This window comes from Meles meles, chromosome 9, assembly GCF_922984935.1.
Source record: "Meles meles chromosome 9, mMelMel3.1 paternal haplotype, whole genome shotgun sequence".
Classification (NCBI taxonomy): Eukaryota; Metazoa; Chordata; class Mammalia; order Carnivora; family Mustelidae; genus Meles; species Meles meles.
This window is the reverse complement of record NC_060074.1, coordinates 12,733,936-12,755,607: the sequence shown is the minus strand read 5'-3', so window position 1 is coordinate 12,755,607 and position 21,672 is coordinate 12,733,936. Positions and strand designations below refer to the sequence as shown.

Below are 21,672 nucleotides of genomic sequence, written 5' to 3'. Positions count from 1 at the left end.
TCTGCTTCCGCTGGCCCAGACAGCTCTCCTGCTAGGTGTAGCCAGGCGAGATTAGAGAGAATGGAAGAGAAACTTACAAGGAAGTGTAGCAATGAACCCGAGACAGAGGACATTGTTCCATTAAAAGCGTTTTTTACTGTTATCACCCTAGAAAAAGGCAACAAACCACATTATTCTTCATATGCTGCCTATTTCCAAAATTTCTAAGTCCTTAGAAGATTTACTCAGCCAGAGATGAGCTCATCACCCCTCCACTAGGAATCTTAGCATGAGGAGGAGGCTAAGTATAGTGGCATCTCAGAAACAAAGCATTATAGTTAGCTTTGCTTTGACACCCTAATGTGTGGCTATGGAAATTGTTTCCAAAGGTGGGAGCAAGATAGGGGGTAGGGAGCGATGGTGGGCAAGCCAGGACTAATATAACTTCCTCCTGTTTCCTCTATAATGGGGGAACCCAGCCTGACGAACCCAACGACTATTCTGTGGTATGAAGACATTGATATACCTGAGACAATATTCCAGATAAATAGTAAACCCTCCCCAACCACTTTAGATGCCCAGTGAGGGCAACACTTGATTTAATGCTTTCTCCTTCAATCATGACAAGGTCTGTTTAGGTTCCAAATGAGGGAAAAAGCAAGATTAGACTTTGGGAAATTAATTAAAGACTGCCAACTGCAATTCTGACATATCAAATATACGGTACTCCCAGTCATTTCAAAAAATATTTCAGTAATCATATGAGAAATGTGTTCATACCAATAGCTGTGCTCACAAAATTGTATGGGTACATCCTGTTTCCTCCAGTAATTTATAGACACTTAGGAAACAAATCCCTTTTTAGTACGTATGTGAAAACAAGGAAAACCTCACCAGTAACTGGAGAGATGCAAGCGAAACCCCCGAGACACCCTGCCCATTAGATTAGCAAACCTTAGGAAGCGTGATTATAGCAAGTTTTGGCACACTAAAGATTGGCAAATCATCTACAGGCAAGGAAACAGCACCTGTCATACAATGAACTGTGGGAAAAGGAACTAGTGCAGGATTCTGGAAAGCCACCTGGCAGGACCTCTGAAAGCAGCATGGTACAATCACGCTCAAAGATTCTCTTGCCAGTGTTGGTGAGGAGACACGTCGTAGGATGTTCACTGCAGCATTTCTTGGGGTAGTGGGGAATTGGAAGCATCCTATGTGTCTATCGCTAGGGTCCTGGATAAGCAGAGTGAAGGATGTGCACAGTCTGGAAAACTAGCATGCAGAAGTCTCAGGTTTTCAAAGAGCAACATGGATAAACCTCAAAAGGGTGGTGAGTCACAAATGGGAATTTATAAATCACAATACCACACACTCCTTCACAACACCACGCAGGCCAAGCACTGTATATTTCTAAGATACATCTATATTTCTAAATAACCATATGGAAAGTAGATGGGAAGGACATATATATAAAATGCACAAGAGTACATGTTTATGGGAAAAAGAAATAAAGAGACGATAGGACATAAAAAGAAAAAAAAAATAGAAAACAAAAGCGGAGTCTTGTCACTGTGGTGATGGTATGCCACGGCCAGAGATGAGTGTGCTTTTCTCAGCTCTGTGCCGGTGGGTCTAAAGGAAGGAAAAACAACCGCAAAAATAACAACAAAACCAATTTCTACAAAGACGTGTATAATTTCCCCCCTTTGGCCATCTGTAACTTGTCTTAGAAATCTGTAAGACAGAGAAGGGTAAAAACAGCAAAGTATCAGCTGTGATTGCAAAAGATTGAAGACCTGGAAAAGGAAAAATTATGCTAATGTAATATTAAGGGAGAAATGGTTTTATTCACCAACAAAGGAAAAGCAGCAAAGTCCATTTACCTCACACTCAGAATAAGTTCTTAGCTTCTGAATTACTACAAATTTTCACTCACCAATAATCTGATGTTCAGGTCATTCAAGGTCCTGACCTACTGGTAAACATTATTGCTAAACCCAGACTTTTTTTCGTTCTTTTCTTTCTCTGTTGTTTAGTTCAAAGGCTTCCTAAAAATGTTTCCCTGCTATTTGACAGGCAAAAATCCCAAGAATTCTTGCCTTGATTGAAGTTGTGTTTCTTTCTTTAGGAAGAACATCAGTAATCTAAAATAACTGAAGCTTGAAAAGCATTAGCAACAAGTGACTGTCCAAACTAATTTTTCATTTTAATATTTAATTAGTTTTTTTTCTTTAATTGTCCCAAGGCACATCAAACTTCCCATGGATTCATCTTGCTCATTGAAGTACAGGGTTGAGGACAACTGGCCCAGGCTAAGCATTAGAGCCGCCACGTCTCTTCTGAAGAAAAGGCAGCTTACTTAGTAGTCCGTGTTTCAGACAGAGAGGCCTCTGCCTCTAGGTTGATTCATCCGCCTGAGGTGATTAAAGCAAAACAAAATCATTCTTTGCTACTGTTATCCTCAATGTCATATAGGCCTTCTATTAAAATAGAATTGGTGAACTCAAGTAGAGCTAATATCCGAAAAAAGGGGAGAATGACAGTTTTTCATACCTGTGGCAGAACTGACTTTGTAATATAACAAAGAAATGAGAGTTCCTTACTGATTCCAAAAGAAACTATGCCTTAATACTGTGTACCAAACCTTGAACTAATGATCACTGTTCAAGTTCATATTACTATAGCTGACTTGAAAAAGGAGAGAGGATAAAGATACAGCAAGTGGCACTGCAGTAAAAGAAAAAAAAAGGTTAGCTTTGGCTTTTGGCTTTTGACTTCACATCAATCCTCTCATAAACTTACCTTTCGTCCATTCACAAAAAAAATTAGTTCATCAGAATTGGGAATAGAAGCCATCGTACCAGGAAAAGAATGCCTCCACCAGAATAGAGGTTTGTCTGTCTGTTCTCAAGAGAAGTTATATTAGAGCAAAAACCTGGGTAACCATTAGCCTTGCCCGCTGCATGGGGTGGGGTGATTTATAGTCACGCTGCCACGTGAGAAGCACCAACCAGGGCTCTCTGCCCACCCTGCCCGCAGGGACTTGGAGTGGTTCCTGGCAGCACCCTGTGTTCTCCTTTCCTACAAATCAAGTCAGTGTCTTTGCCCATCCCTTTTGGAGTCTGACTGGTTTCCCCAGGGTAATGTGTTTAAAGCTAAATAAAAACTGAATTTTAAACAAGGCTGTTATCTGGCCAAGTCATCAATCAACAGTGCTATTAAAACTCATAAAACTTTCTTTCTTTGGTTTTTCAAAGCAGATCTTTGATTTTTCCTTTGCAAAGGGAAGATTCCACCATGCAGAGAACTAAAGACTTCATAAAATGTGTCATTCAAACTCAACTGTAACAACATGCAAGTTTATTCTCCTTCCTTAATCTTTTTTTGTACTCACCTTGTTTCTTCAAATTTAAGGGTTCACGACATCAAACCACCTAAAACCATGAACATGTACAGAGGCTCGCCATGCTCCAATCTGTTCTCGGGGCTTCCTCCTTCAACAGCTTGGTGAAGTGTCATCATCTTTGATTTAGAGACAAATGAATGGAAGCACAGAGATGTTGGGCAACTTGCCCAGTGTCACACAGGCGATGGGTGGCAGAGTTGCTCCAGAGTCTGTGCCTTTCATCTCCTTCCTATGCTCCACATGGGAACCTGGCAGGAAATGAGTCTGGAGGAACAGGCACTCCTGAGTATGTAGGGAGGTCTTGCAGGTCTATTAAGGGTTACGCTGAGTCTTCTAAATATAATGGGAAGCCATTGGAGGGTTTTGAGGAGGGGATGACAGGATCAGATTCAAGTTTTAAAAAGATTGCTTTGGCTGCTTCGCAGAGAATGAAAGGTAGGAGCCAGATTGGAAGAAGAGAGATGATTAGAAGTTACACAGTGGTGCAGTCAAGAGATGGTGAGGCTAGGACAAGGGTGACAGTGTGGAGATGGGTAAGAAGGGGTCAGATTTGCTGACAGACTGGATGTGAGTTATTGGGGGCGCTGAGTCAAGGATGTCTCCACAGCTTTTGGGTTGGGCAGGTGGATGAGGATATCGTAAGTTCTGTTTGGACATGTTAAGTTTGGAAAACGTAAAAAACATGCAAATGGAGATGGTGAGTGGGTTGTTGGATACTCAAAACTGGGTTTCGGGGTTTTTTTTTTGTCTTGAGGAGAAGGAAGACTCCAGATTTGGGGCAGAATCTCCAATCCAGTCTTCCTCTAAGTACTAAGTTCTGACGTCACCAACTGAGGAGTATGCCTACATGCTCCCCGCCTCACTGCCTCCACAGTTCCCATTCTCATCCTGATTGCTCCTTACCCAAGCAAGGGTCTGAAGGAACCACAGGAGTTTACCAGAACAAAGAAAGGACATGTTTAGCATGAAAAACCATTTCTGTAAAGTCAAGGAAGTCTGAAATTGCATATTATGTTTCAGAGACTTAAAAGTAGTTTTATTCTTATATACGAATTGCTTGGGAATGAACGACAGAAATAGGAGTATCAAATAAGATCATTCATTCAAAAATATTTGTGTGCCTCAAAAGATCACTTTCCTCACGGAGCTTAGGGGGGTGTGTGTGCGCGTGCGCATATGTGAGTTCTGTGGGAACCTTAAGGCATTAGATGAAATGACATTTATTTCTAATGTGGTAGAAAACAAACTAGAGAGACAAGGTAACTTCAGATGGCAAGCAATGTGATCAATATGTTAAGGTAATACCAAGGGACTTAGGACACTAGTTTAGTCTTGGGTCGTCAGGGCTGGTGTGTGTTTGACGTGAGTACTAAAGGTAAGCCTGCGGAGAGGCAGCGCGAGAGAAGAGCCTCCAGTGGCCCTGAGAAGGAACTGAGGTTGGCATGTTAAAAGGCCCCTGTGGCAGACCGTGAACGGCAGGATGAAGGGAGAGTGCGGGGAGGTCAGAGAGATGGTAGGGGCCAGGACCAGGGGTTTGCAGATTTCTAAGGTGGGAAGGGATGCCACTGGAGACGCCTGAGAGAAAATGTAGTATCATGTGATTTGTACTGTATTATCCCACCGTTATTATTGGTAAGAGGGTAGCTAGGAGACCAGTTCTGAAGCCCTTTCTCTGTTGCCCGTTAGAGGCTGATGAAAACATCAACCAGGGTGCAGGGTGACGGCAGCAGAGGTGGAAAGGAGGAGACAGACTGATAGGAATTTTGGAGGTGGAACCACGGAGGTCTCTTCAGTTTGAGTTAAGTGGACTTCCAAGCGCACGTGTCTGGTGGATGTAGGGATCCAGAGGTCAGAGAAGTCCAGACTGAAGTAGCCAATTTAAGAATGATCAGCTCATAGATGATGGAAGCACATACTCTGTGGGGAGTCTAAAGTACCAGAAAAAAAAAAAAAGTCACATTTCTTGTGGCAAGATATTTGAAGTATTGGCTGCTGTGCTTCCTCCTGGCCATTGCTTTCCCCATTCTTCAGGTGTGAGGGCGTTCCACATTCCTGGCCTTTAGAGTGGATCCTTATGGCAGGAATAAAAAAATAAAAAATAAAAAATCTAGTGTACGCTCAAAAAGGCCATTGAAACTCTTGGCAGGTGAGGCTGTGGACAGGGATGCCAAAGACAAGTGTCCTCACCCCATGCCTCTGTCCTGAATCTATCACAGAAACTTTGAACTGTGGGGTTTCCTCTAATTGAGTGGGACTGAGTTTCTGTTGCCTGGTGGAATGGATCTTGAGATAGAATTTAAGTCTGTGTCTATACATCTAACTCTATTATTTTACATTTGTGTCACAGCCAATCTCATTTAGTACTCACGTACATGCCAAGTGAAATGCTTCCTTGTATTAGCTCATTTAATCTTCATGATAATCTTTGAGGTAGAACTAAAATCTCCATTTTACAAATGAGAGATCTGAAGCACCCAGAAAAGGATAGTCACATTTTGTACATCTGAGTCTGTGCTCAAATAATTCTAAAATTTCACACACTTTTTTCCTCGTTTCCTCTACCCCCTGGTGAGACAGAGAATAATTCATTTCTCCTGGAATGCTGGATATTCTACCCTAACAGGGCAATAAAGTTTCCACTGCAGACAGCTGCAGCTTTTAAATGTCAGGGCAATTTCCCCTAGTTTTTATCCATCAAATTTTCAAAAACTCTAAGGCCTGACTCTGGGTGCCTTCTAGCCACCAGCTGGTTTAGCTTAATCACCGATGGGACATGCTTGGTAGGAAGACCCAGTATGACCCTCCTGAGGTGTACTGGCAATTCCAGGTCCAGGCTTTTTTTTTTTTAAATCCAGGCAGATGGATCTGCAGTGTCTCCCTGGTGTGTAGAAATGTGTATATATAGAACACCAGCTGTTCAAGATTTAATAGCAGAGATCCTTCCAGAGCCCTAGGGTTCTTTAAACTTGTAACAATATAGTGACGTAGTCACTCCTACTATGGGAGAATGGACAATTATACCCGGGAGCGATCGTTCTTGAGTGCCTGTGTTATCAGCAGGCTTGGATTCGTTTGCTCAAAGACATAAAACTGTGGGCATCTCATTGTCTGGGTGGGAAGTCTCATTCTCCCCAGAAATGCAGGCCGTGCTCAGAGCTCAGCTGCCTTGCTTCCCGGAGACCTCATCCAGGAATCACCCTCTCCAGTCATAAAGTACCTGTAACAGATCAAACACCCAGACAGAAATAAAGCTCTTTGGGACAGAACTGTCTAAAAGGTACTGCTTTCCTCCAACATTTCTGTGGCTTTGGTCTATAATTTACAACCTGTACTTGATTTTGTTTTTAATTCTAGTTCATCTATAAAATGGAGCCTTCAGTTCGGCCACCAAGTGGCTAGCCCAGAGTTCCACAGCGTTCTTCTGCCATGCAGTTATCTACTCCAGGAACTAAACCTTTTCTCATGGAGGGCTGGACAACATTGCCATTCTCCTCTTCTGGTACAAAGCAGACTCCTGCAACAATTCTCCGTGGATGAGTCAGAGCTGAGACAGCAGGCACTTCATGTACCCTCTGCTCCAGCCTCTCCTGCATCTCTGCCACTGGCCTCCACAAAGGTCATTTCTGCTGGTACATTCCATACTGATGGTGTAACAAAATGGATCATTTTAAAGGCTTTTTTAGCTTTTACAGTTGTGACCAGGCAGACTGATGGGGTAGGTGTATCCTCAGTACTCCTTCCTTCCTATCTACTTCTCCCAGGGAGCGGCAGCATTCTTCCTCTTCACTGGTCTCTGTGCTTTCCTTTGTAAGAACAAGCTGGGTAATGATGGAGAGGAATCAAAATGAAGACCGAGTTGGGGCAGACAGACAAGCCCAATGAGGGAGAGAATTTGGTGGGTTTTGGAGAAAGACCAATTGCAGGGCTTGGGAGAACTAGGAGGAAGTAGGCTTTTCAGAAGTGCTGTGATGAGTTACAGATTTCAATGAACAGTCTTCAAGAGACACAGACATTTTTGTCTGTGTTACCAGACGATATTTCTTAGTGCTGCTTGGTACACAGATCCGTGGGAACAGGAAATCTATCAGTAAGCAAATCCGGTCATTTAGAACCAGAACATTTATTTGGATCCTAGTGTACTTTGTTGAAGGGACAAGAAGCAGGTTCCATGGGGTGGACCCTATGAGAGTAACACTGTCTGTTATTGGCACTTTTCAGGTCAAGTCCCCTCCTCTTCTTCATCTCAGGACCCCCCCACCTGCAATTCCTGGATTCTGACCTCTGGTGGGCTGATGTATCCCAGTTTAGGGGTCCACAAAAATGTTTACTTTTTAAAATCAGAAGAAAAAAATGAATATAAATGAGGCTGGATTGTACTTATGTACCAACGCAGTTGTAAAATACAATTTCAATATTTATGGAGGAAAGAGTTCACAAAGGTAAAAGCCCCCCAGACAGGTTCCACCCTGCACGGCCTCCCCCGATCGCAGGCCTACTGTGATCTGTTGGAGCACGTTGAATTCAGGGCTGAAATATTTGCAACACTTGTCCTCAGACCTAAGCCAAATTCCCCAACTTTGCTTTTAATAAAATCTGCACAATAATTTGATCTTCCTCTAACTTCTCTATCTACTGCCCAATTGTCCTGCACCCAAGTGAACTCTTTAAACTCTGGCACACCAGCACAATCATTTCTCTGCCCAAATTCCCAGCTGCTTATTTCCGTGGGTCAAACCCATTGTTCTTCACAAACTTCTGTATGAATAAATGTTATTCCTGACCTTTTCATTCAACAGAATTTAGTCCACATAAAAGTTGTACTATCTGAGGAGCTCTACTTCTTATGGACTCCTGTGATCTGCGTGCCATTCTGTAGCATATAGAGCCAGACAGATGTGAGCCTTTTAGGACTCTATACATCAAAGGGCTCATTGTATATGGTTGTGCTCACCATAGCCTTGACTCTAATGGCCAGGACATAAGCCTCCCAAATGCACTTCCCTTTTCCATTTTAGTCCCCCAAATCTGTTTCCACAGTGCAGGGGAATGATCCATTCAAAACACAAATCTGAGTATGTCAATGTCAATTGTGTGTGCCTAAAGTCTTTCCGTGACTTGCCCTGTATTTGGGAAAAAACAAAGATGCTAACATGGCCCATGTGGTCTGAGGGTCTGGCCCTGCTCCACGCAGATTCTCCATCCCACAGACACGCTCCTAGCACAGGTGTCCCCGTTCTTGGGCCACAGCCCTCATCCTCCATCCCAGGGCCCTCAGGCCTGCTATCCCTCCAGCAGCACATACGCTGTAATTCTTTCCCCAGGAACACCTCCTTATCGTTCAGGGCATGGCCCTACCATTGTTCTCTCAGGAAGCTGTCTGACCCCCAAATCTAAAAGCCCCCGAAATTATTTTCACTGACCACTTCATATTTCTTTGGAGCACTTACCAAAGCTTGCAATGATATTTGTGTGATTCCTTGTTTAATGCCAGTCTCTCCTATTGGATCATACCGCCCACATTTGTCTTGTTAACCAGATGTCTCCAATATCTGGCACTTATATATTTTTTAAAAGAATGACTGAGTCCATACTATAATGAATCTTTATAATAAACATTTTAGAGTGGTCTGCTATTGCTGTCTTATTCTTCCTCACTGAAGAACCGATAAGCCTATGCAGTGTGGCTGAGAATAATCTGTATTCTTTCTGGACCCTCTTCTGCGTGATCTACGCTGTTCCTGTCCTTCTCGGAGTCCCATTCTATTTCAGAACTCATAGTGATCATCACAGACAGTTCTTCCGCTTTTTGCTTTTGCATTTGCTTAAAAAAAAGTCACGAAGTATGAAATCCCCACCAGTGATTTCTAGTGCAGTCTTGGCATCTCTCTGATTAGCTTTGCATCTTTCCGGTGTCTGTTTAACTTTCTAATGAAAGGACTTCGCGCTGTTGTGGTTTTGTTTAACTTGAGCATCCCGTATCTGTGTTCTCTTTGGTAGCTTCATTCTCTCTGCAGGACGGGCACCGTCTCTATGACCACACGGTGGTGAAGGCATCTGGATTCTGGAATAACAATAAGAGTTCATTTGTATTGAATGCTTAGCATGTATTGTGCCCTGTTCTAAGGATTAGCCCATTTAATCTTCAAATCAAATTAATGAGGAAAGGACTATTATAATGCTCATTTATAGATCAGAAAAACCAAGACATGAGACTATAACTAACTTGCTCAAAGTCATACTCTAATAAATAGTATGGCCAGGATTCAACCCTAGGTCATCTGGCTTCAGAGTCCTGGCTGGTCACGACAAAGTACCAGGGCCTCCCTAGGGACTTGTGAATGTTATATTTCTGGGTAGCTTTATTAATCAAACCTGTCAATGAAAGAAATCATTAGGGAGTGGCTCAGGGAACCCATCTTCTCTTCTGCTCCTTTGGAACTACACGTACATGGTGGGTATACAGAATTTTCTTCTGGCAGGGAAGGAACTACTGCCTTGGCCAGTAACTCTCACACGGAAGAAGTTGCTTTCTGCTCAGCAACTGATGACCTTTTGTGTTTATCATATGGCACAGTATTGGCCTAACAGGAACTCAAAAAGACTGCTGAGTGAAGAAAAGAACACAAATGGGATGGGTTCCTCAGTTTGGGTTCCTGGCTCATTTTCTGTGTTTAAGTCCATTCTGAGAATTCAACGGCAGATACAGAAATAATTAAATTCACCCAAGAACCTAAAAGATCAAGGGGTAATGCCAGAAAAGGGTTAATATCTTAAGTCTTAATGCTTACACCATCAGACCATATCAGGTGGTGTCCAGACATTCCTTGCTGAGTTTCATGTGCCATCACAACCAAGCAGCAGCTGGATTTTCTCAGAGGACTGTCTCTCCTGTCCATTTCTTCCCATATACTTCCTCCCCTGTATCTGTCTGCTCTCCTGACACTATGGTGCATCGTATACCCTATACAATAATCCCAATCTACTGCCATGCCAGTAACTCTTACAACTCAGTCCTCTGCTCTGCCTTGGGCACTTTTACTTCCTTTTCTTACCCATGCTTGTTTCATTTTCTCTGCTCATTATGCTATGTCTCATGCTTTTGTCCTCCCCCCATCCCAGTTTGTTCCTTATTTCATTTTCTACTCATTTCCCCTTTAAATATTTGTGTTCACAATGCTATCAAATTTGAAATTAAAGATTAAAAAGACACTTCGCCCCAGATAATATTTTAATTTTAAATATTTAGGTTCAAAGAAGGAATAAAAACCGAAAATACAGACTTATAACAATAAATGGCAATGAAAAAGTTATATATCAATATCTATGAGATGCAACTAAGATCATATTCAGGGAGAAATTTCTTAACTTCAAATGCTTTTATTTTTAACATAGAGTGATTAAAAATTAAAGAACTAAATTTTCAACTCAAGAAAGTAGAAAAGAAAAATAAATCATGAGAAAGTAGATACATACAAAAGCAGATATAACAATGACAAAAGCAGAAAAAATATTCAGAAATGAGAAAAGAAAATGGATAAATAAAACCAAAGCTTTTTTTTTGAAATCTAATAATTTAAATATCTAATAAGTATGTTTAAAATGAGAAAATTCAAATAAACAAAATTAGGAGTAAGAACTAGGATATAACCATTATGTTCAACTTTATGCCAGAAGTTTGCATTGCTCATACTACTAAAAATTTAGGACAAATTCACTTCAGTGGAAAAAACAGCTGACTATGATATGTAGTTACTATGAAAAACAATTTAGCCATTAATAATAATCAATATTTTTATATACAAGTTGTGAAGGGCTCTGGCCCAGGATTAACCCTGGCAAGGGGGGTTCCTAGAGTCTTCTCTTCCTTTGTCCAACCTGCTGACTTTAGCTGCTTCACCACAGATTTTCCTATGTTGTTCTCTGATGGTGTCCTTAGTCTCCCTACAGTATTAAAAGTTCCTTCATCATCAAATCCAGCAAATCATCTACTTTTTCAACAACTTGGCAGTCAGTTAAAGAACGTTTACTTCTGAGGGGTTTATATGTATGTGTATGTTTATAACATACAAGACACAGTCCATGCCCTTAAGAATCTGACCGCTGCATATAACGATTCAGAAAAATGGCAAAGCAAGAATTTATTAAGTACCCCCAAAGCAACCTAGCTCTGAGGCTTCAGGTAGGCAGAGCATATGAAAATGCTTTGTAAACTGGAAAGCGGCATGCAAAACCAGGTACTTATTATATTTGTTATGGCTTTCCTTGTTATAGTTCCAGGAAAAACTCCTGACAACCTGCATAGTATGTAAACTGCTTCCCTAATTTCAAACTCCTGCTCAGCCTGCCATCCTTTTCACCCTTCACAGAACCCACATATGAGCTGCCCCAGTGTTGAAAACGATGGATGCGGAAGAAGCACTCCGAAAGAAAAAGGTGAAAAGGAATGAGTGGGAGTTCAAAAAGGACTTAATGAGTTCAGTGGGTGTACGGCAAGCCATTTGCAAAACCAGTTTGTTTGTATATATAAAAATTGGACAAAAAGAAGTTTGAGGTTTTGTACTATTTAGTATTTGAAAATTTATGTTAGAATATTCCAGACTGGACTTTTTTTTTTTTAAATGTGCTTTGGATGAATTAAAAATATTATGTGTTAATGCCTTTTGAACTTAACCTATAAGTATACTGGCTAAAATTATTTGGCCATTCTCACCTTAACATAGTACATTTATTTTAGTAGTTAATGCAAGCAATCTTCATTTTAAGCACACATGTAGGGAAAAAAATTCAATGAACAGAATTAGGCTAAACATTACTGTGTTGAAGTTAATGGTGGCAAATACTTCCGCAGATTTTATTTAATTATCTTCATATTTCCTTCACATTCCAAAAATCTTATTAGGAGGGGACTCTGCTTTATCCAACATTTTATTGACTGAATTAATGATTCTTTAATAACTGACAGCCCTAGAAAGTCAACTTGTGCACTAAAATAAACAAGAATTTGCTTTGGATTGCCACTTTGTGTAGATTATCACTTATTATACTCCAGACTACAGAACAACGATAAAAGCACAATGAAAATTATTTTTAGCCATACCATCTTAAATAAGAAGCTCCACAAATAGCAAACAAACACAAAAGCTTTTCTGTTCTCCAATTTTTCCCAAGAATAGAAATGCATGGAAATACCATCCACATTTGGAAAAAAAATCCCCACAGGAACATAATTGCTAATACATAATAACTGATGGTTACATGACATTTTTAAAATATGTAAATGTGAAAATTGTGTAAATACGAAAAACAAATATGAGTTGCCCTAATTTTCTAGATATTTGAGATTAAAAACGTTCACACTAATGACCTGTCCAGTGTTTAAGTCATTCAGAAAATCACCTTTTGTTCTCAAGCCCCAAATATTAGGCAATAGCATTTAAAATCAATTAATGGCATCTAAAAGAAAAATTCAGAAGACAAGGAATATGACTTAAAAGCAGTAAAAAAATTTAAAACAATTCACTATAATTAATTACAGCAAAACTTCTTTTTATTTATTTTTAAAGATTTTATTTATTTAAGAGAGTGTGAAAAACAGAGAGAAACAGACAGGGAGGGACAGAGGAAGAAGCAGGTCCCCTGCTGAGGAGGGAGCCTCACATGGGGCTCAATCCAGAGACTCCAGGATCATGACCTGAGCCAAAGGCAGATGCTTAACCGACTGAGCCACCCAGGCACCCAAAAATTTCTCTTTGGAAATATTTCATCCATTTTTCAACTTGTGTAAGTTTATTATCTCTCTTTTCAAACAGGTATTCGTGATTTTTGTGGAGAAATTAAAAGGATTCCTAAATTCTTTGACATACCATACAGTAGAGATTAAATGTACAAATACTTACTCTAGCTAAAAGGAGATTGTTTTTCTCTTATAGCAGTAAAGATAGAGAACATGCTTAAATCACGACAAATACACTTATTTAAAAATTCACTTCTATGTTTGATCTTTTATTTCAGGTCTTTTGACATTAGTATCAATTTATGAGGTTCTTATTAGCATGAGCAAACTGCAAGCACTTCGGAAGCAAAAATTCTTGAGTTTAAATTCTTAAAATTTAAAAAATTCTTGACTTTTATCAAAATTGAAACAAAGAATTATGAAGCGTAGATCTTCAGGTGCATCATATTTACCCGTATAATTAAAAATATGTAGAGCTCATTTTAAAAATAATATACAAAACAAAGGGAAAGCCTCAAAAAATCTTGTGATTCTTCTTCCCTCATGTGCTCTTGTTTTTAAGTTTAATATCAGTTATTTTGGGGTACCTGAGTGGCTTAGTCAGTTATGTGTCTGAATTTTGCCTCAGGTCATGATTTCAGGGTCATGAGATCAGCCCCAAGTGGGGCTCCCTGCTCAGTGGGGAGTCTGCTCCCCCCTCTCCCCTGCTCAAGTGTGGTCTCTGTTTTTGTCTCTCTCTCCCTCTCCTTCTCTAAATCTTGGGAAGTTGATTAAGCATGTGCCTTAGGCTCAGGTCATGATCCCAGGGTCCTGGGATTGAGTCCCACATGGGGCTCATTTCTCCCTTTGCCTGCCCTTCCCCCTGCTTTGTACATGCGCTCTGAAAAATATATAAATAAAATTTTTAAAAAATAAAATAAATAAATCTTTAAAAAAATAAAATTCAGTTATTTTTTTTTCCGTATAAGGAGAGGTAAAGTAAAGCAAAAGCAAAAGCAAATTAGCATAAAGTTGTCTTGAGTTTAAAAAAGCTCATCTTTTTTTGGCTTCCAAAAAACCAAAACATGAATGTAGTCTTTAAAAACAAGTAGTCACTGGAGAGATATGGAAACTGAAGAAGGATTCGGTATGGAACAGGTGCAAAAAGCTAAACACACAAGTAAAACAACTTACACTTAAGCTATCAAATTCTTCCTTTACCAGTATTTTATCTAAATAAGGGAAGATTTACAGACGGATAACTAAAATTCACTAATATCTGGTAGGGTCAGAACTTACCTAAAAAGTAGATTTGTATTTATTGCACAGAATTTCCTGAAAATTTTCAGTACTTGTCTGTTCATTATAAACTAAAAGCACAAGATGATGTGTTTATAGCATAGTTTTAAAAGACATTTTCTTGGCTTTCACTCTTTCCTTTATATAGGATACAAAGGAGCATGACAAAGAAGTCATTCAGAAAGGGCCTTTTTCAATGTTAGTCACCTGAACTTAGTTCCCTGGGGTCATTAAATTTAAAACAGGCGGAACAAGTTGGCGAAGTTTTGGCTGATGAGCCTCTCAGCTTTCCCCATTTTTTGTCCATGACAATCATTTGCTGTTTCTTTTCTGGGGATCCACACAAAAAATTTTAAGGAGATACACACAGATCAGAATTTTGCCGTCCAAGTTCAACACCGGCCGGCACAGAAGAGAGTGAACGTAACCTGAATCCTGGCTCTTCAGAGTGGCAGGCGGAGACACCCGCCACGTGGTTCATTGTCTCGAGCAGCAAAAATCAAGCTCACAACTGAAGTGGCCACTTAGCTCGACCTGGACCCCACAACGGTACTCACCCTCCCGGGCGGCTCCTCCAGCACTCCGGGCCATTCCCTCCGGGTCCTTCTGCACTGCTTTCCCCCGGTCCAGCCCGCCACCTCGTTCTGTCCAGGGCAGAGCAAACCGATACACTGGAAACGAGGACAGCCCTTCTGCAAGAGTGAGGTGCCTTGCCCAGCATCCTCGCGGAGGCCGGACCCCTGGTAATAAAACCCTCAAACGAACACCGGCACGGTGCTGTCCTCGCTCCGTCTCAAGACACGCAATTTTCCCGCACGTGGGGAACAGGGATCCATTCCGATGCAATTCTTCGACCGGCATCCAGCAGGCGGGCACTACAAGAGCAAGAAAAATCCATTTCTTGAAAGCAGGATATACATTCATTCTGAAATTCTGAATTCTGAAATTCATTCTGAAAGCAGGATATCCATCCATTCGTACCCGCATCCTTAAAACGAATTGCTCAGAGTTTCTGAAAAGTTCGACAAATGGGCTCCAGACACATCAAGGATCTGAAGCTGTTTCAGGAACTTTTCTTCACACAGTGGGTTCCTTTGGCCCCTGCCGCGCACCATTTCCCTACCAAGGCACCTCGGAGGAGAAAACAGCCCAAACGGCCTAAACAAATCTGGCTGAAAGGCTCCGTGCACAGGAAGAACGCCAGACTTTCGCCTCGCGGTCTCCGGCCTCAAGACGCCGGCTGGGGGGGCTCTCCACGAGCAGGTCCCGGGGAGCCGCACTAAGGAGCGGCCGCGGCTGCGCCCCGTTGTGGTCACCAGGTTGTGGTCCCTGCGCGGACAGGGCTGGTGGGGAGCGGGTCCCGGGGCCAGCTCGGTGAGGACGCGACGCTGCGAGGTCAACGCCGCCCGCTGCAGGCCGGTAACTGCCGCGGGCTCCTCACGTGGTGCGCGGGGCACGTGGGCGCGGCCTGACCTCCACGTGCGGGGCCACCTCCCCTTCCGGCGCGCTTGGCGTCGGCCTCGAGGGTCCGCCCCCCCCCCCCCGCGTGGGCGTGGTGGGCGGGGCTGGCCGCCCGCCCCCGGACTCCATTGGAAAGAACCGGATGTTGGGAAGTTCGCGCGGCCGCTGCCAGGCGTCAGTTGAGCGGGGCGGGAACGTTTCTCCGCACGCGGGGATTCCGCCGGGTCACGAGATGCACCGCCTGGGCGGGCTCCGACTGATGGGCAGCATGGGGGGTGGGGGGGTTTGGGCACCAGGAGGATCTGGGGCGGAATGACCGGTTGCCATTGTGGTAGCCTGGCGGGTGCGGTAAGAGCCGGGGACAGTGAGAGCCAGCGGGCTTCCAGGCTGCATCCAGATCCCGAGCACCTGTGGAATTGGGGGCACATTCACAGGCTTCCCGCAGTTCCCAGTGCCCTCCTCCACTCCGGGGTTGTTATGATTGCGTGCTTTGAGGCCAAAAGAGGAGAGGTTCTTTAAGTAGGTGTGTGTGAGTAGGTGGGGGCATGAGTAAGGGACTTTTTAGGGCCTTTAAGATCTTGCTCACTGTAACCCCCCCCCCCGCCCCCATTTCCCTCTGGCGGACATGGCAGTACTGAGGGTGTGTTACGGCTCTGAGTGTGTGCACAGAGACTGAGCACTTTACATCCTTAGTTTTGATGAGGGAGCAGGAGGCTGGATGAGGACAAAGCAAAAGCTGGCACCTTGCACCCCCTCTCCACCTGCTCCCCTCGGTAATATGTGTGACATTCCTCAGGCACCCCTGACCGCTCTAAAAGAGAAACAAATAGTTAACTTACAGAGATTACAATCCTGCAAGATAGGAGTCTCCCCTGGTTTACCAACGTCCTGGAGATTTACAACAGAGATGCTACTTTTACAATAGCACAATTTCCAGAGGCAAATAACTCAGTTCCTCAAGCCCTTGAAACAGACAGAGTGGCTCTCCCCTGGGGACTTAACTGCCCTCACCTTGAGGTTTTGCTAAGGACAATCCTAGCCTGACCGACCCCCTACCGCGACAAGTCTGACCAGAATCCTGTAAGTCTACTTTAACAATTCCTTTAGGAAACTTTATCTCTAAACCTCCAAGATAGTGTTGAGAATCATTCCCAAGCACACGGCCCACTGATATACTACTAGTAATAAATAACCTTTCTCCCAACAACAGTTAGCCCCTCAAGGTCCTGAAGACCTTGCCTCCAAGATTCCTTCGAGACTGACATCACCCCCTTTTTGTTCTCACCTACCCAACTTCTGTGTATATAATCAGCCACTCCTCAGGATAACAGGGCAGCAGCTCTTTCTGCCCACGGGTCCTGTCCCCGTGCTCTAATAAACCACCATTTTGCACCAAAGATGTCTCAAGAATTCTTTCTTGGTCTTCGGCTCCAGACCTCAGCCCACCGAACCTCACCTAGGTTCTAGAACTTCATCAGTTTCAAGGCATTTAGTGCTTCTGCCCCTACTCCTACCCTCAAGTACCCCTTCCCTGAACCGTCCTCGATTCCCTCCTTCCTCTCTCGTTCCTTTTATTTTCTTCTCTTTCTTCCCTGCTACATTTTCCTTTTTCTTCCTTCCCCGCAGCTTTACACTTCGGTGAGTTTGATCCTGTCTCCTGGCTCTTGATTACTAATTGCACACGTGACTCATAAATCTGTCTGTAGCCCGGACCTCTTGCCAGTCCTGAATTAACTGTCTAGTGGGTAAATCCCTTGGCTGACAACCAGGCTATAAATCTAAAATCAAATTCACGCTTCCTTTGAAAGCACCTCCTTCTCCTGTGTTGCCTGTTTCTTCCTCCTCCTCCCACTCCCTCTCCCCCTCCGCCATCCCTCCTCCCTCTCTCTCTTTTTTTAAGATTTTATTTATTCACTTGACAGAAATCACAAGTAGGCAGAGAGGCAGAGAGAGAGAGAGGAGGAAGCAGGCTCCCGCTTAGCAGAGAGCCCTGGTCAGGGCTCGATCCCAGGACCCTGTGACCATGACCCGAGTAGAAGGCAGAGGCCCAATCCACTGAGCCACCCAGGCGCCCCCTCTTCTCCCTCTCCTTATTCCCCCCTCCCCAGCTTCTTCTGCCTTGCCTACCCCATCCTGTCAGAGGGCAGGGACTGTTGCTTGAATCTCTCTGTTCCCACCAGCGCTGTTGGTGCTCAAGCTCTTGTCACCTTTTGACTATCACAGTAGTGTAGGGGAGGAAAACTTTTCCCTTTTTCTCTTCTAGGTTCTGGGGCTGGTCAAATAATGTAAACAAGACATTACCAGAAAAAGGCAAATTTTAATTTCAAATGTATGGGAGCTGATAGAAATATGAGACTCGGAGAAATGATCAAAGCAGGCAGGTTTTTATAGCTTTTAGGTGAGGAAATTTGTGAAGAGTTAAGACAAAGAAGTTTGGGCTTGGGGTAACAAATTAATGAGGAGGTAACAACGTTTCTTTGTTTATAAAGGATTCTCAGCCCCCAATTCCCTATCTCTGGTGATAAGGATGCCTTCTCCTCTCCAGGTGCAGAGAGTGTACCCTTCACATGAAAAATCTGTTTCCTGCTGTTAGGGGTACAGAGGACAGTCAGTGTGACGCATTTTGGGGCAGCCTGCTCTGGACTCCATCAGTAGCTTCTCAACTGTTACCTCCTATGTTAATTCCTGCTCTACCTTCCAGCAGAGTAAGTCATCCTGATGTCATTTCCTTGATAAAAACCTTCAAATGTCTTCACTGTTGGAAGAAGAGAATCTGAACTGTTGACTTATATTTAAGAATATCTATGATCTGATCCAAACTAGTTTTCCAGTTTTCTTTCTAATTACTCCCTTTCTAGTCTACCCTCCAACCAAACCAGATTATCTATGCTATGGTAATTATCTGGATCTTTTCTGACCTCCGTCCTTAGCTTCTGCATTTTTCTTCATCTGGAATTCCTTTTCTTTTGTGTCCCTTTGTCTAGATCTTCCCAGATAACTGGGATGTTACCTCCTCGCCTTCCACAGGACTATATTTGGGCTGTATCTGGCGCACCTTCTACCTTGCATTTCTTTCATTATAAGACCATATATAATTCAATTGTAAGCCCCACGAGGCGGGGTCAGGGATTTATTTTCACCATTCCTTAGATGCCTGGCCACAACTTTTAGTTGCTCCCTAAAATTTTGTTGAATAACTACATTATTCGTTTGGGTGATGCACCTCAGCCTACTCTCTGCTCCCCTCTTTTGCCTTAGATCCTGAAGAAGGAGTCTAGCAGTTTAAACCAAAAGCAATGCAATTATTAATCGGTTGCCACATACCTTACACATCCAGAACTGTGGTTAGTTTTTTCACATGCATCTTAAAATGTGTTATTTAATCAAGTCAGGTTTGAACATGTCTTGGTGGCTAAAGGAAGTTTCTGCTGACTCTAGGTTGGAATACTGGGTTGTTGTTGTAGCTTCCTGCCAAACCTCAGATAGCTGTCATCTTCTGCCACCGTGACTCCGTCTGATGTCCTCGCTCGCTTCTCCATTATGGGGCTGTGGGCTAGAAAAAGCAGAAAACAGGAGGAAGCGTAAAGGATTGACTGAGGAGTAACACTCATCATCGTGACAATCATGGTAATAAGCACTAACCTTTATTGGGTTGTTAACATGTCCCCTGGTCCTGGGTCAAACACTTCTGGGGCACCTGGGTGGCTCAGTGAGTTAAGCCTCTGCCCTCAGCTCAGGTCATGATCTCAGGGTCCTGGGATTGAGCCCGGCAACGGGCTCTCTGCTCAGCGGGGAGCCTGCTTCCCTCTCCCCCTCTGCCTGCCTCTCTGCCTACTTGTGATCTCTGTCTGTCAAATAAATAAATAAATAATCTTTAAAAAAACCCGCTTCTACAGTTAACCTCATTTAATACAGGAACTCTAATAGGTAGGTCCTCTATTTTCTCTATTTGACAGATGCACAGATAGGTCAAAAACTTGCCCAAGGTCCCACTTAACGGCGGGTTTAAGTGGCGGAGTTGGGATTCGAACCTGGCCATCGGGTTTTAAAGCCACTATGTCATCCAATCCTTTTCCAGTCACTCAGCATTTTGTGAGTATCGAAGCTCAGTGACAGAGGCGGGACAAATGAGACAGGCTGCCTGTTCCCAAGCTTGCAGTCTAGCCAGGGACAAAGAATTTGAAGCACTCTGAGTGAGAAAACATCTCTCAGTCCTTCGCGCTCCCTCGGTGTGTGGTCCCTGGCCCTGGAAAACTTGTATAGTGATTGTCTGTTTCCGTGTCTGTTTCTTCACCAGACTGTGGCCTCCCTGGGGCCGGGACTTATGTCCTCTGAATGGTTCTCTCTTGGCCCGGCACAGCACGTCACACAGAGCGGCCACACAGACTTGTTGTGGAAATGAACCACACTGCTAAATGGTGGTGTTCATAACAGCAATGTCATGGGGGGCAGATGTGGGCTGGTCAGTTTGGCTGGGTCCTTCTAATGAAGAACAGTTGGAAGAAAAGCAGGCAGGGACAAGGGGTCCCTACCCCTAAGAGGAAACCACCCTTCAAAAGGTTTTACACCACCCTGGAAGGAGCCTTCCGTCCTTTCCCACATGGTAGGTAGATGACAGAAACCGGATTGGGTGACAGGCGGAGGGAGGGTTACTCGGATTGAAGGAGTCTGCCAAGAAGCCCATAAAGACCCCTAGATTTAGAAACTCTGGTGGCAACCCTCTCGGGTCCTCTCCCTCTCTGGGAACTTTGTACCATCACTCAATAAACTTTTTTCTACTATCACTCAATAAACCTTGCTTTGCTGCCCACCACTCTTTGATCGACCTCTTCATTCTCTGAAGCAGTGTGACCAAGATCCTCGGGCACCGAGGAAAAGAAATCCTGCAACAAGGGAAGGTTCAGGGAGGAAGGGCAACTTGAGGGATGAAGGAGGTTTAGAGGTTGTTATAGACTGGATGTTTGTGTCTCCCCCAAATTTATGTGTTGAGAGCCTAACTCCCAAGATAACCGTATTAGAAGGTGGGGCCCTTGAGGGGTGATTAGTCCATGAGGGTTCAGCCCACATAAATGGAATTTGTGCGTGTTTTTTTTTTTTAAATAAAAGAGATCCCAGAGAGCTTCCTTGCCCCTTCTACTGTGTGAGGACATAGCGTGATGATGACTCTCCATGAGCCAGGAGGCAGTCTTCACCAGAGAGCAAATCTGCTGGGACCTTGATGTTGGGCTTCTCAGCCTCCAGAACTGTGAGAAATAAATGTCTGCTGTTTAAGGGTGCCCAGTCTCTGGCATTTGGTTAAAGCAGCCCAAACTGTTGGAGACACAGATCCTTTTCCTTTGCTATTTTTTCCTCCTCTCCCATCTCTTCCCCTCCCGTTCCCTTTCCTCTCCTGTTCTCCTCCTCTTGTTTTCTTGATATCACCTTTAAACTCTGGATCTTAGAAATATTTCTTTTTTAAACAATCAGAGTGTTGATCTCTTTCCCTGGACCCCAAGAGCCGCTAAATCTCTTCTAACTGCCAGTGCTCCTAAGTTGTGTCTTTTTTCCAGGTCAAGATGTAGTAGGGTCTGTCCAGAGCAGGGCTGTCTAGCAGAGATGTAATGTAAGCCACAGATGAAGGCCACATAGATCATTCCACATTTTCTAGTAGCCACAGTAAAATAATAAAAGCGGTGAATTGAATTTTAATAATGTTCTGATTAACCCAATGTGGTCAATATTAACATTTAAAAATCCAATTGATATAAAATTATTAACAACATTTTACATTCATTTTTGGTAATGTCTTCAAAATGTAATGTGTATTTTGCACTCC

At 43.3% G+C, this 21,672-nt stretch overlaps 1 protein-coding gene across 1 annotated transcript in view; it reads right to left on the bottom strand.

The window, feature by feature from the left end:
- Positions 1-21,672, bottom strand: part of LOC123950373 (aldehyde oxidase 4-like) — a 113,765-nt gene that overhangs the window by 54,261 nt on the left and 37,832 nt on the right. The window contains exons 9-11 of the mRNA XM_046018192.1: positions 19,335-19,410; positions 15,520-16,265; positions 14,954-15,271 (exon numbers count right to left, since the gene is read on the bottom strand). Of these exons, the coding sequence (XP_045874148.1) occupies positions 14,954-15,271; positions 15,520-16,265; positions 19,335-19,410 (1,140 nt within the window). The remainder of the gene's footprint in view (positions 1-14,953; positions 15,272-15,519; positions 16,266-19,334; positions 19,411-21,672) is intronic.